Genomic DNA, 22,715 nt, shown 5'->3' on the forward strand with positions numbered 1-22,715 from the left:
AAGTCACCTGGACTCCTTTAGCCTCTTGATTTTTATGTATCTTTATATAGGAGGTCTTTATTTGATCTTAATTAAAACTGGGAGTTCTCCATGGAGCCATTACTTCATGGCTGGCTGGAATAAAACTTCCATGCAGTCCCTTATCACCTTGTAGTCTTTTTAAACATGATAAATTTTTGGTGCGTATGTGTAAATTTATGCATAAGAGTGTGTGAATCTAGGCCAGTTAACATTAAATTAGATGTGTCATTGTATTGTTCTTTATTTCCCCAGCCTATTATTCTTATATTTTGCAGTGCTCTGCAGGTCAAAGGAAAATTCCAAAGAGATTATATGGAAAAGAGTAGGGGAGGGAAAGACAACAATATTCCATGTAGTCTCAAACACTTAAAAGAAACCCATCCTCATGACCGTTTTTGTTACCACAGTAGTTAGGAATGGAAAGTTTATATTTAGTCACAAACATTTCTCAAACAAAAAGAGAATTTAGGACTCCTGATTGTTACATTGTAAGATTTAGATCTAGCAGAATTGCAGTGGAAACATACCTGGTGCCACAGGCTATCATCCATCTCCTCAGCCCACGGTGAGTAGTAGCTTGTTGAGGGACATCACAGAAATCAGCAGGGTTAAATGAATACAATCCTACTGGAGATGAGCATGTCTGATGGTATCTAACCTTTAGCCTGTAAGCGCTGCTTTCACATTGTTGATCTTCAAGTTTGGCTCTTTTGTTATCTTTGCCAAGTGTCTGAAATATATGCATGCGTGTCCTTGATACCACGCCAGGCAAGCAATCCTATGCCATCGTGCAAGCAGAAGACGGAGGTGAAAAAAGCTGTGGCTTCTCTGAAGTTAGAGTCCAGACAGCTGCAGTACACAATAAGATCCTCAGCCTCTGCTTCCCCTGTTGCTTCTGGGGGATGAAACCTCCTTGCTGGCTTGTGTCAGCCTCTTGGGCCATGATAAGAGGTTGGTAGGCACTAGGATGGGGGTCTGAGTCCACAAAGCCCATGCAAGAGCAGGAGGGCAGGTAGGTGGATGTGAGGAGGACCCACTTTCCTTGTATTTACACCCCTGCAGGCAATTTGTTGCCCAAAGTGGCCTTTTGGGTGATGGTCGCCCATCCAGGGTGAGTCAGGGGAAAGCTTGTAGGGCAGGCAGGTCATGTTGAGAGAACCTGAAAGGTCTTTTTAGCTGGGTTGGCTGAAGCCTATGAGAGTAAAGCTAAAACTGTAATGGAAAATGACGTTTATCTTTTCTGAATAAATAGAGGCATTACCAATATCTTATTTGTTTGTACTGTTCTCACTTCTTGCCGTGCCATAGAAAATATGCATCTTGGGGCTTTATTTTCATATGCACATTTTGTTTACATAACCAGTACATTTTTATCAGCAAGAACCGATGTTAACTGAATTTAACAAAGACAAAGCAAGAGGGAAATGTTCATTCTGTGCATGGTGATATCACAGAAACAATGTGTTTGAAGCCTTGTACTTCAAAAATATGCCTGAGAGGAATGGAAAAATCCAGGCTCATATTGTAAAAACGTGAGTCACAACAGCTATTATCTCTTAAGAAATGGCATTCCAGCTCTTTGATTCAGTCATTGATGATTTCCCTTTTTAAGTTGTGGTGCTTTCTTACCCTTTTAAGAAACATCTGGGCTAACCCTGCCTATTTGTAGAAATGTTTGCAATTCATAGATTAAAAGAAATTAGACATAGAAAAGACCCGTGAAATTATCTTGTCCATTTCCTGAAAGCATATGAAATTGAAAAATAATTAGGTTAAATATATATATTAAAATTTGGAACTTTAACTTATATACAATATGAAGACAGAACCTGTCAAGATATTTCAGTTGTAAGGATGCTGGAAAATGTAATTTTTTCAGGAAAAGTAAATAGAAGGGTAGCAAAAGTTCTAATGAAGTTTGTGTAGGATTTTCCACTTGTACCTAGATGGCTCTATTTCTGGAATTTGCAGATAAAATTGAAAGGATCTGGTCTTGACTGGTTTGAAGTTGATTAAATTCTCTAACAAGAGAGAGTTTTAAGCAAAAATAATTCTTTTTAAAAAAAAAAAAACAACAACAAAAAACCCTCAAAACCTCAAACACTTTTCATTTTAATTAAGGTTTTCTAACTATTTTATCCCACTCATATTGCCCTATCCTTTTTTTTTTTTTCTTTTTAAAAAAATTTTGATCAGTTCTGTTGCCAGAATGACTTCTTTTGGAAGTCTGAGAAGAACACTGAATTTCTAGTAAAGATTCAGTTTTTGTGATCAAGCAGCACCCATGAAAACTGTGGCACTTAGTAGAGACATTTCACACATTCTCTTAACATCTCAGTAAAATTCTCAGTGTCCTTCACGCTATATGGCCATGCCTCCAGTCCAGTTGTGTGGAGAAGGTGATGCGGGGGTGGCTGCCACCAGTTTTTGAGCAAAGGGAATGTCTGTGTAGGTTGGAGGCACCCACCCAGCCCATGCTCCAAAGCACTGAAAGCAGGTAGTTGATGCAATGCAGGTTCCTGAGCATTAATATCCGGCAATACCTGAGTATTAACTTTGGTTCTCTGAATTCTTCTGTACCTGCACAAGCTCGGGTCAGCCACAGTTGGTGGGCAGATTGAGCCTTTTCGCAAGGCAGCATAGGATGTTTTGTGCTGGCATTAGTGCTACGTAAGGACAAAAGTACATAAGAGCAGGTGATGTGTTTCTCCAGAGTGGTAGCCTAGGAAGAGTGTGAAAACAGGACAAAAATGAGTAGTCATTCTTGCACACACCCATGTTCTATAGGTAAGGGATTTTCTCAGTCAGAGACAGCACTTTTGTGTTTAAAACATTAAAAAAATGGGTGTTTTTCCCTTGGATTTGTCTCATGGCTTTGTGAATCCTTGCCATTTGCAGCCAAGAAGTTTCACAGGATAACTGCGCCACGTGGAAAGTGGCTCCAGTGGTTGTTTCAAACCTGCTCCTTTGTGATTTCACTTGAAATTTCTCCATCCTTCTATTATGAGAAAAAGCAAACAATCATTCCACATTCGCTGTCTTCACAGCGCTCTTGATTATCTACACCTCAACTAACAGCCCACAATAACCTCCTCTTGGGTTTAGAAACCTAGTCTGTGCCCTTCCAGAATTACTGACCAGCCACTGATTTTTGTTTTCTGCTTCAGCACCGAGGCAGCTTTCACTGTGAAGAAACAAAAGTCAGAATGACCAAAAAACTCTGAGAATTCTCTGGCCACCTGTACTGATGTCATTTATAGAAAGTGAAATTCTATTTGCTCACATTGGTGCTGAGTCACAAAGCGTTGAGAATAAGAAAACTCAATTTGTGGAAAGCTTCTAATTTCCTGTTTTTCAGGAGGAAGGGGATAAAACAAATGATGCAGGGGAGGAGGGGAGAGGAATAAAGAGAGTATCTAAATAAAGAAGAATGTTAGAATACCCAAACTCCAGGAAGGCTAATTCATTTTAGCCCTGCTTGTTCAAACATGCAGTAATGTGGAGTATAATGTACGAGCTCCAGTAAATCATTCCTGTATGATACGCTGTGATCAATGACAATTTAATGAATTCATTTTAAAACGAAGTCAGAATAGGAAAAACAGTAGTTATTTGAAAGAGTACTTTACTCAAATAAATTGAGTCAATAAATATGCTATTTGTCATGCAGAGTCCAGTTAAAGTCTTGTTTGCTAACAAAAATGCTGTCATCACAGAGCCTAATAGAAGTAAACTATCTGGAACTATCCACTGTAAATAGACAAATACCATCTGAAAGCAGAAAACAACAATTGTGGCTGAACAAAGAATTGTGTCCTGCATGCATTGACAAATGCAGTAGGGTAGCCTACCTCAAAATCTACTATTTTGTTTGTCACCAGTTTATATTCTGATTTAGTATGAATGGTCTGGTGGTAGTAGAAAGAGAAAGGCTGTGTTTATTCTGTGAAATGAGTTTTAATTGTTGCTTAGTGAGGATTTCCCTTGCTGGAAAAAAAGTGCCAGTAAAATCACTATTAAATTGCAAAATACGGTTTCAGTTCACTTAGATGGATTTGTGCAGGCTACTAGAACAAGAATAAATGTCATTCCTTTTCAAACAGTAGTTTTACATGAATTTTAACAGCTATCCAAGCAGACACACGAAGGCTTTTTGTTCAGCTGTGTTTTTCATGCTTGGTTTTATTTATGTAAGTTGAAGAGATGTGGCCATTTCCACTTGTTTTCATTCAGGTGGAGATGGGAATTGTCAGCAGTGAAGCACCATCAGCTCAAGATGGTCAAACCTCACAGGTTTGGGTTAGATGTTCAAACTGGTCTTGGATAGAAGGAGCCTGGTTTTCAGATGCGATGAACTGGCATTTTTGAAGCTTGGAGTGCTCTTGTGAGGATCCCAGAACTTTGCCACGCACATTTGGGCTTCCAACATCCTTCAGATTGTAGGGTGTGGAGGAGAAGAAAATGCTCAGAAGTCTTGAAAGATATCTTCAAGATGGCATTTCCTATCCCAAAGAAAAATAAAAAATATGTTGCAGAAGCCTAAGACAGAGGTTATGAAGAATTCCTGTGTGATTTAAGAATCTGAACTCAACCCTTCACTCTTTAAATTTGGAATAGAACAGCTGGGGCATTTTAGAGTTTGCATCATGTGGCTGGAGATCGGCTGATTTGAATCTACCCTGCAGTCATCTTGGGCACATTGTTCATCCACTCCCAGAACTGCATTTTCAAAAATGAGTTAGGAATCCAAATCCTTGTGGCTTTCAATGAAACCTAAGCTTGTATGAATCTAAGTTACTCCTTAGTTTGGATTTAGGATTTCAAGTGACTGAAAAACTTAAGAATGCTCCACAGTCTATATAAAAAGGTTTTTTAGCTCTGATCACAAGTGATTCCTAATTGAAATTACAGTTTCAGTCATTTCTATTTTCCTTGATGTTCTGTTAACCACATAAATATAGATGAAGGGTTTCCTTCATTGTCAGTAGATAGCCTGCAAGTTTGGGTTATGCTTTTCATTTTGGTGGCTTTGTTCTTCTTGCTTTGCTCCTGTCACTAACCTTTGGTACTTTTTTTTTTTTTTTTTCCCCCAGCTGTTTCCACTACTAGGAGTAAAGACCAGTAAAGACAAAGCAGGATGAAAAGATGGCTGACTTCTTGTTACCACCGGGTACTAACAGCTTCCACCGGTTCACGCCTGAATCCTTGGCTGCTATTGAGAAACGAATTGCGGAGAAGCTTGCAAGGAATGCCAAGCAGGAATACAGAGAGCAGCTGGGGGAAGAAGAGAAACCTCAGCCCCAGTTTGATTTGCAAGCTTGCAAGAAGCTGCCCGATATCTATGGGACTGTTCCTCCAGAGCTCATTGGGGAGCCGTTGGAGGATGTTGACCCTTTCTACAATGATCGTAAGGTGAGCACCCGCCAGCCATCCTGGTTCTTTTGCTAAAGCATAGACACTGTCTCTGTTTTGGGGGCTCTGTTTTTTATCTTTCTACAGCCAGTAAAAATACTTTCAGCATGAGCAGGGCTCCCAGAAAACATCTAAGCAGGAGAGCAAAGAGGGATAAAAAGAATAATTAAAACTTGGGTCTTTTCAGATAACTCTAAGTATGAATATACAGTGCCTGATGAGAGCAGAGCAGTAGCTGAGTTAAATTAAGCCAGAGCTTTTTATCTACCCTATCTTGCCTTCTGCATGAGCATTGACTCTTCACAAGTCTGTTTATCACTTAAGCCCCTTAATGTTAAGGGCTTCTGGGTGACTTGAGTCTTGTGCTAGCACTCTGCATAAGAGCAAGAGGCACCTCCACAACCATTCCTGGACAGCAGCGGTTCTTTTCCTGCTGAGGGATAGTCCAACTCCATTTAAGCTGAACAAAATGGACCTGAAGGGAGATGTGAGCCGCAAGCTCAATGCTGGCATTTTGCAGAAGGGTAAGCTTTGTCCCAAAGCGAGCATCACCTGATGAGAAATCATGTGTAGGCTGGACCAAAGCCACAACAGTGCAAACAGCTTCTGTCAAAAGGCTGTTGACAGCAGGGCTGGGCTGGTTGCTTACTACAGTTGGTTCCCCTTTCCAGACATTTCACAACACAGGGTACAAAATAAGGCTTGGAAGCACAGTATGTTTTTAGGAAGCTTCCAGTTCTTTCAGGTACTGATGTTCCTGATTTTGGGCTATGCTATTTCCCGTAAACAATGAATTAATATGACTACAATGCTACTTCTATTAAAACAGTGTAGAAACAGGTGCAAGAATTACAGAATAAAAGTTAAATGGATAAAGACAAATGGCTTGCTTACCTGGAAGGGACAGAATTAATTTACCTTTTAATTTGCCTGCTATCCCCAGGCACAAGCAGCAGGATACAGATTTGCAATTTTAGTGTCATGAAGGTCTTAGACTCAGGGTGGACGAACTGCTTAGAGTTTATCTATTGGGTGTCCTGATCCTGTCTCTGGGTGAATGTTAGTTCCTCTGCGCATGGTGGGGCATCTTCAGAGCTCTGTAAATTGGGCTAGCATCCATTCACATTTGATTTAAGATAAGTCACAGTATTGGTTTCTTCCGCTCATATTAACCTGAGTACAATGACAGTGCCTCAGGTCAGATCCTGCTGTGGAGCTGTGCCTCATGCAGCTTCTTACTCAGTGAGACAAAAAACATTGCCTGCGAGCAACAGAGTGCTCAAGGTAGAGAAGATGGAGTAACAACATAGTCAGAATCCTGGCCCTCAGAAATACGAGCATCATAAAGCCCCTCCATCTTAGCCTCCAGGTCAATTTTATATTAAAAGGTGATTTGGCTCTTCTCCCAGCCCCATGATGGAGGTGATGGCACAGGACCCTGCAAGGAGAAGGAAGTAAATATAGTTGGGATATTTCCATAGGAAAGGCAAGAGCTCTGCTGGGAGGGTCTTGGACAAAACTCTTCACTGAATGAAAAGGAATTTGGGGATTTCTGGAGGGAGTGGGGAAGAAGTATGGGATACTGGCAGGAATTTCCTGATGGGACGTGGGCTGGGAAAAGCTGAGCATAAATTAAAATACTGAATGTTCTCATTTTCTATTTTGTTTTCCAGACATTTATAGTACTGAACAAAGGGAAGACAATCTTTCGATTTAGTGCCACTCCTGCCTTGTATATACTTAGTCCTTTCCATCCAATCAGAAGAGCAGCAATTAAAATTTTGGTACATTCATATCCTTTCTGTTGATTTCTCTTCTTGTGTATTTTATATGGCTTTTAAACACAGATGGATGGAAGTCAGAAACCATTTTATTTCATTAAGCTGTTTTAAATCTTTTGGCTGAATTTGCTTGCACAAGCAGAAATGCGCCTGGATTTTTGGTTTGTTTCATTTTATATTGTTATGTGAGCTATGAAAATGATTATATTATGCTATTGGTATCAAATAATATGAACTGCACTGGAGAACCTGGTGAGTTTACTCAGGTTTAAAGGCTGGGAAGTGCCTGATCATGTTTAGTAAAGAGTCAGTGGAAGAAACAGGGTGTAGTACCTTAAAAAAGAAGGGAACCAGGAGGCTCTGGGGGAAATCTACGCTGATGGAGAGCTTCACCGCTGAGCACTTAAGCAACCTCTCCCATGAGACACTGTGATGCCGTATGCAGACACAATTTAATTTTGAACTGTCAGAACCGAATTTTTTTGCTCCCCTGAAACAGAACATTTTAAAAATCGTTTTGTTGTGTTTTTTTAGCCTTTAAATTGCAACATATTATCCAATGAAAGCACAGGTTAGCCTACTCGACCTTCCAGTGGAAGGGAGATACCTCATTTCCCCTAGCTCTAGTTCTGAAGTCATGTAATAGATAGATAGATAGATGCAGTGCTTGGTTTTGGCTTGTTTTTTTTAACATAAAGACAGAAACATTATATTCTGACATAGTCACTTCTCTCTGGAAGACCAAACTGACCCAAATGTTCAGCTTTGTGTGAACGTTTCTAAAAACACACCCTTTTTCATGAGTTGCCTACTTTCTCTGCTGTGTGCATGAGAGACCTGGCAGTGCTAATTCAAAGACCCCACATGCTGCTGTGTTGATCATGTGATGTTTTAGTGATGGAAATCCCTCGTGTGCAATGCCCATGGCCACCAGAGAGAACTAATAAATACTAAGCAGGTAGCTTCCTAGAATATTGGTTTATTATCAAATTTCAGCAGGAAAAAACAGGAAAGAAACCTGATTCCCATTTTTCAGAGAGTTGATTATAGATCAACATGTTATATATGCAAACAGTACAGCACATGCTGCTGCATACTCAGAGCCCAACAGTGTTTATTTGGTACAGTTACATCAGCACAGCCTTGCTAAGGTGCATTGAGATCAATCCATTTGCAGGGAAGAATTTGAAAACCGATCTTCTCAGAAAAAAAAAACATGTATGTGTGAATATTGGCTCCAGCTTTGGAGGCCTGTTCTGTCTTCTGCTTACTTTCTTCTACACTGGCTGGTGAAGCCAAGAGGTCACAAGCATGTGTAATGTGCAGAAACTACATGCCCTTGGTTGCAGTCAACCAAAAAGATAAGTATGCAAGAAATCCTTACTATGCTACTTTGAAGGATAAAAACCACAGAGGACCAAATTTGAAAGATATGTCAGGACCAGAAGTGTGGTCTGATGAGGAGTGTAAAATTTTGGGAGCGGAAAGTCACAATGCGAAGAGCATTTTAATTCCTGAAAGACCCAAGTTGTCACCTTGTATTGTTAGTGTCAGGAAATCCAACAGCTCAATCTTTGGCAAGCCCAGGGAGGAGGCAATGGCTCTAGTCCCAGTGAAACAACAGTGAAGTTCCTGCATCAGGCACTGATTTGTTTTCTGTCAATAAAGACTTTTCACATCAACTTGAAACACAAAGGCCAATTGGCTGAGCAGGCAGACAATATCCCAGGCAGAAAGGAGCCTGAATCTGCAAGTACTCAAGCAGATAATATCACAGACATGAATCTGGGAAGCAGATATATTGTCTTGCATGAGTGTAATCAAGCAATCTGTATCTTTCCCATGGCAAAAGCCAGAAAAAGAGCATTAACAAATGGTGCCCTGTCACGAAAGTGTCTGAAGCAACTTCTTTAGGAGATGCCATATTTCCATTTCTAATCATTGAGTGTACCTTGAAGGACAGCAGTAGAACGGAAGAGAGAGGACAGAGTAAAATCATCCTATATAGAAGCTGGGGGATCACATTTCTTGCTTAAGTAGCTGTATATGGAGTTTTTACTCTGAGACTTCAAGCAGGATAGATCCTGAATGTTGGTTGCTCATCCAGCCAAGCCTGATTAGTTTAGCCATTCAAAAATACACTTTTCCAAGGGAAAAAAACAAAACAAAAAACATCCACAGCGTCTTAGTAATGTTAATTACTTCAATTAACAACATATGCCCAAACTTTTTCTAGGTGTTTTTCTTCTTCAGTCTAGGAGGCCTCGTGGAAGGGCCAGAGCCCAGTTGGCTGTCCGCAGCAAGGCCCTGGTCCATTTCTGCCACAGAAGACAAAGGGAGTGTAGGTCTGCATCCTGTCTATATCAAATGCAAACCAAAAGTATTGGATGAACCCTTTTGCCTTTTACATCATTATTAGCTATTATTAACATCTTTATTTACTATCTCCAGTGATTAATAACATTAGTCCACTGCTAACATTTCATTGATGCCTTATGCTTAAAAGATTCCTCTTAGTTCTTCTTGCCTGCAAGCCAAGGACTATTCTGTGATGTCCTTAGTTTCTCCAAGCAGTTTGCTGTTCTGTATAAAATCCATAGCAATTGCTTTTCCTAGTTTTTCTAGGTGTTATACATGTTTGTCACTGATCCAGAAAGGAGGTTTGGCCAAAGTTACCTTCCTTGATGCTAGAATTATGGACTCTGACACATTTAAAAAAAAAAAAAAAAAAAAAGAAAAAGAAAAATAAAAGCCTTAAAGAATTTCCAATCTTTTTCATATTTTCTGCTTGCAACTTTTTTCCTACCTGTTTTACACACTTCCCTCTGTAAGAGAAAATGACACCTTGTGAAGCACCAATTATAAGTACTATTGATTGGGCCTAACCTTTGCTTGCACATATTATATGTAATTTGGCAATGATCACTTAAAGAGCCTCTAGTATTCAGTCTGCTAATTAACAATTATCCATCATAATGAAGTCTAGAATAGAAGTATGCTGTGTTTGACTCAATATCTTTGTGCTAGAAGATAAAATTTATAACTTTCGGAATCAGTTTGCTCAAAGCCTATTCTATAACTTCAAATTGGATGTAACAGCTTTAATATATTACAGAAAGGATCCTGATGAGCAGCTTAGTATATTTGGTTTGTGGTCCATAACAGAGTCCAACCCATACTTCTGGGTTTGTTAGCCATGTCAACTCATGGAGCAGTAGGCTTTCAAAAATTGGAATTAATAGGAATTCCAAGATAGATAACAGATAGTGGTGCTGATATAGATTGTCTCATTTTCAAGTCCTTTGTTCTTTCTGAGTAGATCATCATCACTGACTTTTTTTAATGCAAATAATTGCACTAGGTTCAGGTAGGGATGTGAATTTTCATTCTGTAGGAATTTCTGTTTTCTCTCTCTTTTAACACAGATCTCTGACTCTGGTGCATAACCAGCTGAAATGTTGCTTTCTTTTATGTTCTCTGTAGTTTTCAGCTTGGTCATGAAAGTCAGTTTGAATTCATAGTGCATTTGATGTCCCAAAGCTGACCCTTTATATTTTCAGCCTGTGCTCTCCTGTATATTCTCTTTGGTGTTTCAATAAGAAGGTGATGACACCTGCCTGTAAGTGAGCATCTGGGAAAGCTGTTAGAGTCAGCTTATATCACAAGGAAACAAGGATATCTATAAATCAGACCAGTGATCCTAAAAAGGGTGGTTATAGTGGAATTTCTTTGCTTGGAATTGAAGCATAGTATTTGTTTGGCATGGCCTGGAGGTACCACTCTGTTTTATTATTGTTGTTTTCACAGCATTTCACTGCAGTTGAAAAAGTAAGCCAGTGTTTTCTAGACTAGCTGCAGCTTACAACCCAATTGTGTTAACCAGATGGACACAACTTATGGAAACCTATCTCAGGCTGACTTGAGAAAACGTGGCTGGATATCAGCTATCCTTCCCAGCCCTTCAGCAGGAGGTGGTGGCTTGGAAGTGGAAAATGTTTGTGAGACGAGCAGTCCCTTTGAGTTCAATTACTGCTTTCTGTGAGGGCACTGGGGAATATGAGGGTTGGTTACTACCAATTTAACCTCCTTGTTGCTTATGTTGCCCACCGGGAAATGTTCCAGTTTGTACTCGGCAGAGATTTTGGCTCTGCAAAAGGACAACTTTCATGCAAACATTTCAGGACATACCTTTGAAATAATATTCTTTGATTGCTTTTCTTAAACAAAAAATACCACCAATGGGATCAGTAAAGGGGTGAAACAAAAAGCCTTCTTTTTTTTTTTTTTTTTTTTCCTAAAGAAGACAAAAGAAATTTACATTTGGAAGCTACTGTTCTGCTTTGAGAAAGGTCCCAACCTATTGACTGAGTTGTAGGCTGTTTTTCTTTGGCTTATCTTCTCTCCACTTAAACTCATTAGTTAAACTTGGAACCTATTATTTATGCAGGAGTATCCCATCATGTTTTATAATTTTTTTTTACAGAACGTGGTACATGCTTTTAGGAGAGGAGTTCAGCGAACTATATTTTCAATTTCGGGAAATCGATTTAGGGTGCTCCTTTTCGTATTTATGGCCTCAGCTTAGCAGCTAAGTACATGGACTATACACTTGGGAGGTTCATTTTAGCCTCCAATTAGGGAAACTGGTGCCTCAGCTGAGGCAGTCAGCTTTGCAGACCAAGACTGTGTATTTGCCAACCAGGTTAGCACACCAAGTCTTAAAATTATTGCTCTGAAACTCATGTTAACTTTTGGTGAAACTTTATACTGAAACTGAAGCCTCAAGCCCATTAGAGAGATCAGAAAATCCAGATTTATAACTTGCTCTACCGCCAAGAAATGTTTCAGGGTGCAAAATAAAATGGGAATTTGCAGACACAGGTTTTTCTGTAGATACTTAAATCAGATTAATCCCTCTTTTTGTACAAAGTTGTGCACCTATGCACATTGTCATCTGACCGACCACAGCTGTAAATTTAGGGTATTGTATTTTCAGAAGTGCAGACTCAGTACATTTGTTTATTCTATAAAGAACGTGTAAAAGATATAGGCAACGAAAAAAATACCAGGGAATATTCCTTCTTTTTTTTTTTTTCTGTTTATGTAATTATTTGTTTCTTTATGCACTTGCAAATAAATGTCTACAGTCTGGCAAATTACAAGTGAACTGTCACATCTTGTGTTAAATGACAAAAAATTTATGAAGCCTTGTAACATATGCAATGTTTTCCTTAATTCGCTTATTTACATTGTTCAGTATGTTTATTATGTGCACTATTTTAACTAATTGTGTGTTCATGGCACAATCAGAGACTCCGTCGTGGAATAAATATGTTGAGTAAGTATCCTTGCTGGTTTACAGCTGCTCTGTCCTTATCTCATCCTTCCTGTTCCATTTATTACAGTCGTCTTTTCATCTTATTTGCTGTTGACTAATTTCTCTCCAGTAATATTGACCATAGTATCTGTCCTGACAAAACATTTTGCCAGCTGTTTGTTACTCATAAAAACTCCCTTAATAGGTCAACTAAGAAGTTTTAGACTACCAAGATCATACATATTACAAAATGCACTTGCTACGCTACTGCCAGGGTTGGAACTCAATGATCTTTAAGGTCCCTTCTAACCTGAACCGTTCTATGGTTCTATCAGATCACGTATGAAGAGAACTCCATTTGAAACTGGCCTGCCTTTCACAGTTCCCATGAGAGAGATTTGCTGGTTGGACATATTAGAATAGGCTGATGGAGTTTAAGTTGAATTACTTCAGACAATAGTTCCTGGACATACTTAGTTCTATCCTTACACTGAATCTTATTGGAAGCAGAGGTTTCTTTTAGACTGAGCACATCATGAGAAGTGTTCCCTTCTAATCATTGGCAGGTCTACTTCATGAGCAAGCATAAAATTGTCTGGGATCACTTTTATGTGGATTCCTGTCTTTTTAGTCTGTCAAACCTTCAGAAAAAAAATAGGAAAGATACCATTTGAAGGGGTTTTTGGTATTTATTTTTTTTTAAATTAATTTTAAAAGAGACTAGCGGGCTTTGGAAAGCCTATTTCATTTCTTTAAGTTGCTTTAAAATATTCCAGTGAGAAACAGATACCAGATGCACAAGCTAATCAACCTACAGTGCATTAAACAATTATTTTGGCTCATTGAACCAATCAGAACACACTTTTTATTTTTGACTGACATATGATAAACACAGCCATCTGCTGCTCCGTAGCCTGGTGGTTGGTCTACTCAGGGCTGGAAGGAAAGACAGTAAAATGCCCTTATTTTAGGTTTCATAAAATCATGCAGAGCACATCTTCTAGGCCATAAATTACTAATTATAGATAGCACTGAACCAAATATTTCATCTGATCACAATAACATCCTAATCCCAGGATGTTTCATGTATTTCTGTATAGTGTATTATACTCAAGTATGTCTGTGACTTTCTGTTTTTTCTCCTAATGTTGTCCTTTTCTTATTGAAAACTGTCACACAGTACCATAGCCATGATGTATTCAGATGAAACATGGACATCTCATCCATATGAGTCAGAACTTGGTCAGTGGGTCTACAGCCAAGAATTTGAGCATTCTGGAGAAAAATTTCAAAGTGCTTGTTGTGTCTTCTGTAGGCAGGAAAATGTAGATGAAGTTATCAGTGCATCAAGCAGGGCATGCAAGATATGTAGAGCAGAAGTACAAATAGACTCATGCAGCAAGGAGTAAATCCTTTCCTTTCTATGTTTCCTCTTCTCTCGCTTCCCCTCATACCTCTCAGCTATTCCTCCCCAAATACATAGAATGAAATCAAAGGCAAGTACTTTTGAGGAGCAAAATAACCCAATGAACTTTAATTCAAATTGATTATTATTTGATTTGGAAAAGGTACATTTAATCCATTTTGTTCTGTTGTTTCAGAGACTCACAGGGGATACAAGAGTAACCTTCTGCAAATATTTGTCCTAGATCTTCCTTTAAAACATTTGCCTTACCATTTTGAAAAAAGAAATCAATTCAATTTACCACCATGAAATTTTTTTTTTTAAATCCCAACTTCTGTTGTTAAAGAAGCTGTTCAGTTGCTGGAGGACTTTGCCCAATCCATTTAGAATTAGATGATGATTATACAATCAATTAAACCATCTGACATGTTGAATAAATACAAGTGGTTTATCATTTTAATGAGCTTATGTACCGTTAAGTATTTTTTTTAGTTCTTTGCATGTGTTTTCTGCATGTATTACTGAATACATATGCTTAAAGAGATTGTCACGTGGGTGACCTATATTTGAAATATCAGAGCAAAATTAAATATGAGACATAAAAAGTCAGATACAAGATGATGCTTAGGTGTATGGTCAAAGAGGAGATGCGAGAAATGTTTAGTGCCAACTGCTGCACTAAAACTGTCCTGCTAATCTCCATTTTAAAAAGGAGCATACTGAGGTTTTACAATGTGTGTAACTAGCTCTACTGTGTGACATGACGGCAGAAGGGCGTGAGATTTGCCACTGCCCTTTTGTGTGTCCAGTTACAGACAGAGGAACACAGCTAAGAGAAACCATTTTCTTGTTATGCACAGTGAAGTTCTTCCATACATTACTGCCTTTAATTGCTTACATATATATATATTATTTTTTTTTACCAAACAGGAACCCCAGCTGTTATAATTCTTTTGTGTGATTGCACCATTATAGCTGTTGATGTTTAGGAACTGAATAGAAAACTCAAGCTAGCCTTTCCAGTGGCAGTCCCCAACATCATGAGTTAGAGATTTGTGGTTTATGGGATTTTAGGTGTTTGTTGTTGGGGTTTTTTTTTAATAGGCTTTGGTATCATCTGTGCCTTCATTTGGAGAAAAGGGGTAGGGAATGACAGTGGTGGATACTAAACATCTATTATTTTTATTATGATATGGCCTAGAATACCTAGTCCCATTGGGCTAGATGTCTCAGGTAGAAATATTTAAAAAGAGGTGTTGCATGCTCTGAAGTATGACTTTGATAGTAGGTAGAGCCTTGAGTGAATACAGATCTGAATAAGTCAGATACATTGCTGTCCTCCACAGAGAATTAGCTAAATTTTATCACAAGTATCATCTTTATTACAAAAGGTAAGATGTATGTTCTAACAAAGATCATCACAGTCAAGAGGCTGTTGAAAATAAACATCTTGCTAAGGGGAAAAAACACCCTTGTGTCTCTTTTACTGTCAAGCAGGTCAAAATTACTACATATAGTATTCAGGTGGGAGTTGTTTCCCTCTTTTTCAGTGAGGGAATTCTGTTGTTTAATTCTGAGGGCTGCTGTGATTTGCCATGGATAGTGAAATTCAAAGGAAGTTGCAGGAAAAATACCCCTTTTAGTAAATAAAACCAAGTGGTGACACTTTTTTGACCTGCTCTCCTTCAAAGTGTCCTGGGCTGGAAGAGATGAGAGGTATGAATGGAACAACCACCTTCAAATAAGAGAAGCAACAATGAATGTGGCAAAATCCATTCCTCTTTCACTGGCAATTGCAGGTAGAGCTTAAAAAGTCCCATAGCACAGCTTAGTGGCATAGTATTATTCATGCTTCACCCAATGAGTGAGGATTCATCAAGGTACACCCTGTAGTGAAAATTATCTTCATCCTGGGGCTGTATTGAGTCCTTTCTCATTTCTTACATGTTCCTTGGTACACACGTGAAGCTGATCATATGCAACAAAGTGCAGCATCCATGATTTTCATGAGCAACCCCAGTGTGATGGTCAGGAGTGTCCCATGCGAATAGATTTGGGTTGAGTGTGCCTCTGTCATTCCTGCCATCTGCTGCTTGCTAATGCTCTTCCTTATCTTGGCCACTTTATTCTCCAGGTACACTTTCACTGGCATTTACACTTTTGAGTCATTGATAAAAATCTTGGCAAGAGGATTTTGCATGACAGAATTCACCTTCCTTCGAGATCCATGGAACTGGCTGGATTTCAGTGTTATTGTTATGGCGTAAGTAGCACTCCTTTATATTTTCCAAGACAGCAGTATGCAACAGAACTTTTGAAAATGTTGTCTGACTATTCTCTTTTTTCACTCAAATTTTACTGAAAATGAGAAAATGCTGAAGTATATTAGGATGGAGTTCATTTTCCTTAGTGGTTTCAGAGGAAAAAGTCTGAGGAATTCTCAATTATGTTGTCTCAATTCATTAGACTATTTTGGAGAAATTATTTACTCGCTCTGTGCTCCACAGAGAACTGTTTGTAAAATATGTGTAATAATATTTGCCTAAGGTAGTTTTGGGAAGCTTCAGGCCCCTGAATAGAAAGTGTTAGAAGTGTGACCCAGGTATTTAAATCCCTATTTATAAACTATTCATCCCTTACACCACCAAAACTATTTTTCATGTTCTTTGTTTCACAAACCCTATTAATCCTGAAAGCAATTATTAATTTCCTATTATACGGAATTAATTTAAAGGTCTCTGAAACTTGGTATATATCTTGGGAATAGAAATTTGGCCCCCAACATGATATTCCCCCTCAGCTGTATACTTCTACCTAGATTATTAGAGTTCACTCAGGACACGTGGGGTTCTGGTGCTTTGAAGGAGGTGATGGATTTGTGGCATCTAGACAGCTAAAAATACACAGGGGTAGGGGAGCAGTCAGCCAACGCTCGCAGCGGACACGGGGTCAGCCCAAGCTCTGGCCAAAGGCAGATTCCTGAAACTGTTGGTATCTCCAGCTGAGCTAGAAATCCAGATTTTCTTCATAGTCAAAGAAGAGAGAAAGGCATGTGGAGAGAGCATGAAGGGGAAGCTAGTAGAGACACCCTGAAAGGCCCCATTTCCTAATAATAGAAGGATTTAATCTGATCTCTGTTTTCTGCTTGATGATAGCTATATTATCTTCTGGGTTTAGTTTAGTTCTTGCTGTTCTTTTTAGACCTCATAATTTATAGCCTTAGGTGTGACAGCCTTAGTCTCAGCATTAAAGTTTGAGCTGAACTCCTGGGCCCACAAAATTTGAATGGAAGCAAAATTGGTCAAAAACGTTCAACCAAACTAGTTCAAACACCAGTGAGGGCCACTGAATTTGGTAGCAAAACTCTGGTAGGCTGCAGGAATCAGAACCAATATTCTTGGCAGAGGAACAGCATGAAGATGTTTAAAATTTCTGTGGATCACATCAGGAAGACCCCCATTTATTTTAGCAGCCTTTGGATCGAAGCCAGCCATAGGCCAGATCCTGGGATCTATTACTACATTCCTATGGATTTGGCTGAACTGATATCTGGCCATCGTGATAAGCTTTTTGAAAAAAAAAAAAAACTGCAATGCAGATGGGGGGCAGAGGAACAGCATGAAGATGTTTAAAATTTCTGTGGATCACATCAGGAAGACCCCCATTTATTTTAGCAGCCTTTGGATCGAAGCCAGCCATAGGCCAGATCCTGGGATCTATTACTACATTCCTATGGATTTGGCTGAACTGATATCTGGCCATCGTGATAAGCTTTTTGAAAAAAAAAAAAAACTGCAATGCAGATGGGGAGGAGCTTCTGGGGGTCAGCATACATTAGGTACTTTTCTCAGCTAAACTTTTCCTCAAGCAGTGCTAAGTGCCCATCTCCTGCAACATTTAGAGGCAGGAGAGAACAACAAAAAGTGTTGCCAGCCTGCTCTCCTGTCCATCAGACAGCTGGTAAAAGCAGGGTGTGATAATTCATCTGTGAGTTGGGATGTGAGTTTATTTGCAGGTCTCTGAGTTCAGGACATCACGGAGATTTTCTGTGTGTGGGTTCTTTCTATTTTGCAAGGAACGAGGGTTTTGACAGTGAGGCAGAAAGGGAAAGGACAAGATGAGCCACAGCTTGCGGCCTTGGCAATGCGTCTGCTCCACCGATCTCAGCTCGAGCAGAGGTTGAGGCATCACCCCCAGCTCTGCAGAACTCCTCTGGGAGCATGTCATTTGCTGTCACTGAATTTTGAGTCTGAACAGTCAGTGTGGGACAAGGTCTGGATATCCATTAAAGTCTGTCCACATTATCTCTGGGTGTTTGGGGCTTAGGGATCTGGAAAGATGTGAAAGTTTTCACAGATCTTGAGGTGGACAGTTGTCCAGAGGTGATTCACTCCCTGCAGGTAGTGCTTTCTTTTCTAACTACATATCAATTTTCTTTCTGAGTGATATTTCATCTCTTAGTTAGAAGATCCGTGAAACAGGGAGGGCCTGCAACTGCGGGAAGTTGTTTCTCAGCACCAGATTGCAGCAATGGCTGCGCTCTGCAGAATTAACATCCGTTTCTATTGTTTCTTGCTTTAAATTGTGTTATAGAAAAAAAGAAAAAAAAAAATAATTGGAATTCTGGAATAGAAAAGAAATAGGAAACTGCTTCCTTGAGCCCATAGGCAGCAATGAGAGAGTTAAAACTGACTGCAATATGATCTTCATATTTACAATGGAACTTCCTTCCCAAGTATGCAAGCAGCTGATAGTACAGAGTGTTGGATAAGGGACTCTATTCTGATATGATTTATCCTTCATATAAATCAAATTTGCAAGTAATTTTAAGTAAGACTGATTACAGGTAACTCTGGTGTTTTCTTTGCTAGTGTGATGCTGGAGTTGTTTCTGTGTCTGAACACAAAGATGGCAGGAGGGTTCTAGATGGATCAAGGGTTTTGAGTTAACAGAAAATCTTCTTCTTTCAGTGGTGGGCATTATAGTGGGATGGCCATCACTTGCTTCATAGTTATTGCAAGATAACTTCTTGCCTCCTCTTTTGGGCAGAAAAAGCACAGATTGGGTCACAGAGAGTAGTTTTAAATAGCATACTATAGAGTAAGAGGTGCCACAGCTCTCCAGGGCTTTTCTCCCACCCTGTGTAACAGACACAGCCATGGCTCCGGACCCTCTGTGCGGCCATGGGTGGGTTCAGGTGAAATTATGAAACTGTTCCTGCTTACATCACCCTTTCCCAGAAAATCAAGTACTTTCCAGAGCAGGCAAAGAAGAGGCAGCTGTAACTCTGGCTCGAAAAGTTCCCTGTCAAAACTTTAAAGTCAATAAGCAATTCCCTGGCTAACAGGAAAATTTGGAATGGGAATTCTAATTGCTTCTTGCTCCCTGATACAGAGAAACTGCAATTGCATTCAAGAAATGGCCACAATAAATCTTAATTAACTACTGTGAACAAGCAGCAGTAGTATTTGTTTCATATGCTCGTTCATGCATTAATAATAAGTTTTTACCAATCTCTGGTCAGCAAAGCCATATTCCCATGCTATTGCTTCTCCCAAAATTATTTTTTCCACCATTGCATGCTGCAGTAGAGTTAGGGAGAGAAGCACTGGGTAAGCCTGGGTAGGAATTACCAAACAGGTAAATCTTTGCCCAGTCTCCCCTAGTAAGAGGAAAAACAATATTGCTCTTTCAGGTTATAATCTGGATTAGTAGATATGGAGAGGATGCTCTGTCCTCCCCAGAGGCCTTTGCACAAAGCCCACTTAAGCAGGCTTTGTAAAATAACTGGGAGAGTTTTTTTTACGTAACATGTGCAAACAAATTCCTCAAAGAAGTAGAATATGTAAATGAAATTTAATAATGGACGTAAAGGGCTTGAGTTCTTTTGTTCAGAAGATGTAGTGATGACTGTGCTTTTACTGTATACTGATTTGGAGCAAATATCTTTGTACAACACTGATAAAATCAAACTCATTCCGTAGCTGACCCTCCTGGGAGCATTTATCTCAGATATGGCATGGATCTCCATGATGACCAAAATAGGCATGGCAATGAAGAGCTGGCATTGGTATTTTAATCATAAATAGTTTTTAGTAGAATTGCAATTATATTCATTCAAAATCCATCTTCCTGCAGCCAAAGGGCATGGATTTGATGTACTAAACAAAATAAAATTTTAAGCATCTCTTGAAACCATCATCTGCTTTTCCACAAAGTACAGCATCTTAGAATAAATAACCCAGTAGAAACATTTGCACTGATATTTTCCGATGTTGTCCTATATGTAGTTTGCAGAAGCTATTATGTGAAAATTGCTTGGGTATTTGAAGCTTTTATTTTTTTTTTTAAGAGCAACAAAATAGCTCTTAATGTTTCCTATAATGTAAAGAACTTTTTGTTAAACTATGTGATGGTAAAATCTTTAAAGTATTTATTGCTGAACCGCACGATAACAAAGTTCACCCAGTAGTTTTAAAGAATTGATGCCTGTTAGATAAGTTTAATAGTTCAAGAAACATTTGAAAAAATGTGTACTATGAAAAACCCGGGACAAATGGCATCAAAGAACAGCCTGAAAAGTGGATGCACCTCTCATTCGGCTGCATTTGCTCCTGCTATGTATGAATGCATTCTTCATTCAGACAAGTCTCATACTCTATTGTATAATTCCAAATAACTGTGACTTAATTCTACAGGTATGTAGGAGAATTTGTGAATGTAGGCAGTGTTTCACCTCTTCGGACTTTCAGGGTATTGAGAGCTTTAAAAACTATTTCAGTAATCCCAGGTAAGAAGCCCTGATCCTTATGTTTTGGCTCTCAGCTACAAGTGATTCTTTCTCTGTCTCTCTTTGTCCCTTTGACTGTTGTTTTTTTTTGGCTGGTGTTTTGTCATTGTCTGTGTGTGACTTTCCCTTGTTACAGATACATAACTGAATTTGTGGACCTGGGCAATGTCTCAGCCTTACGAACGTTCAGAGTACTGCGGGCGCTGAAAACAATCTCAGTCATTTCAGGTGAAAATCAGGTTAAACACTCCGGCTGCAGTTAAAGCCTACATGCCATTTCCAGTAGTAAACACAGTAATTACAAATGACTTACCCATAGATACTGATCAGGAAATGGAGGAATGTAGGGAATGTGACCTGTCAATAGAATACATTTTTCTTATGTTTTTCCAGTACTGTTTTTGTAGGCAGAAGGAATTAGAGTGCCTCCAAAATTACAGACCTCACTAGGAAGAGTGCTGTTGTAAGAACAGTGACATGCAGTGGCTTGTGAAACACATACATAAAGTACTCATTCATGAACCATATGAAAATGGCAATGAAACTCTTTTAATATCTTCAGATATCGATTTTTAAAAATGTAAGGTTAATGACCTCAAAATGCATATTAAGAGTGCATCAACAGAGGAATCTAAACCTGTGTTATGCGCTGAGTTTTCAAGACTACAGGCATAGATAGCTGAATTTGTCATGGTGTTTATCCATTTGCATTGGTAGAAACACTGTTTAAATCTTGGATGCTGAAGAGATCAAAAAACATTTCATCATTGATTTCAGAAGGTTCAGCATTTTGTCAACTTTCACTTTCTCACGTATTCAAGGATATGATTCCCCCCCCATGAAAAAAAAATCAGTGTTTCACCACATATCTGATAGTGAAAGAAGCTTTTTTTTCCATAGCTTTTATCTAATCTATTACTATTTCTTACAATATTTACTATTAAGTAATTTATGCAGAGATGAGTCCACTGAGGACTAACCATAGGACATACTTTTTTACCAAGCATTATCTATGGACAGGTCTCATTCAGCCTCAGTGTTTAACATCTCCAACCTGCATGACAAGGTAGAGAAGATAGCAAAACCCATGCATGGTAGATCCTATTGGTGATAATCCTGAACAGATGTTGGCAATTACATGTCAAGAATATTGAAAACATCAAGTGAACTGCTCAGATTCTCAAGCACAGCTCTTTAAGGTTAGAAAGGCTTTTCCACCCACTATATTATGCAAATCTACATTACCATATAAATCTAAACATATTCTGTGGTGTAAATTTATAGGGACATGTATTACTGCTAATCACCAGCACCATAGTGATTATACACAGGAGTATAAACTAGAAATGGATATCTAGAATTAAGGTGTTAAAAAAATATAAATATGGGTCTAGGGCTTACTCCCTCATTTGAACATTAAAGTAATGAAAATCAGTGAAATTACTGTAAGAGCAAGGTACTTTTTATTGAAAGTGTATGCCAGAATATAGCTTTTAAAGTATACTTTAAGATTAATTAGATCTTGTATTCCTTGAAATCAGTTCCTATTTTAATTTTTGTCTCCAATTATGAAAAGAATACTTTATTAGCAGAGAGGGTTTCCTCCAATTTTATTTCCATTGAGAAATGTTGGGTTTTTTTTCTTTGGGAAACAAAAAGTTGAGCCCAGTTTTACAGATCGTGTGGAACAGTCGTGGCTAATCAGAAATATAACCGGAGTTTTCTAGCTTCCTTTGCTAGCAATTTGGAGACTAACTTGGAGGGACAGCCGTCTCCAGGGGACACCTTTCATTTTCCATCTTGTCTCAAGCTTGAGGTTGTTCAGAGCAGAGCCTGTCAATTTTGCTGAGTTATATATATAGTAATTTTCTGCTTTCCTATATCAGAGTTGGAGTTGAAGCTTGTTTTACATCAAATGATAAATTTTGGTTGTTTTTTTAGTGGGAAACAAAAGGAGTATGAGATTCAGAAAAACTTTCTTTACAAATA

At 38.8% G+C, this 22,715-nt stretch overlaps 1 protein-coding gene across 4 annotated transcripts in view; it reads left to right on the top strand.

The window, feature by feature from the left end:
- Window positions 1-22,715, top strand: part of LOC106889728 (sodium channel protein type 5 subunit alpha-like) — a 214,053-nt gene that overhangs the window by 33,803 nt on the left and 157,535 nt on the right. For all 4 annotated transcript variants that reach the window (XM_014945075.1, XM_014945076.1, XM_014945077.1 and 1 more), the window contains exons 2-6: window positions 5,115-5,433; window positions 7,107-7,225; window positions 12,463-12,552; window positions 16,071-16,199; window positions 20,863-20,954. In XM_014945075.1, coding sequence (XP_014800561.1) covers window positions 5,167-5,433; window positions 7,107-7,225; window positions 12,463-12,552; window positions 16,071-16,199; window positions 20,863-20,954 — 697 coding nt within the window. In that variant the 5' untranslated portion in view covers window positions 5,115-5,166. The remainder of the gene's footprint in view (window positions 1-5,114; window positions 5,434-7,106; window positions 7,226-12,462; window positions 12,553-16,070; window positions 16,200-20,862; window positions 20,955-22,715) is intronic.

The sequence above is a fragment of the Calidris pugnax genome, unplaced genomic scaffold (assembly GCF_001431845.1).
Source record: "Calidris pugnax isolate Ruff unplaced genomic scaffold, ASM143184v1 scaffold54, whole genome shotgun sequence".
NCBI lineage: Eukaryota > Metazoa > Chordata > Aves > Charadriiformes > Scolopacidae > Calidris > Calidris pugnax.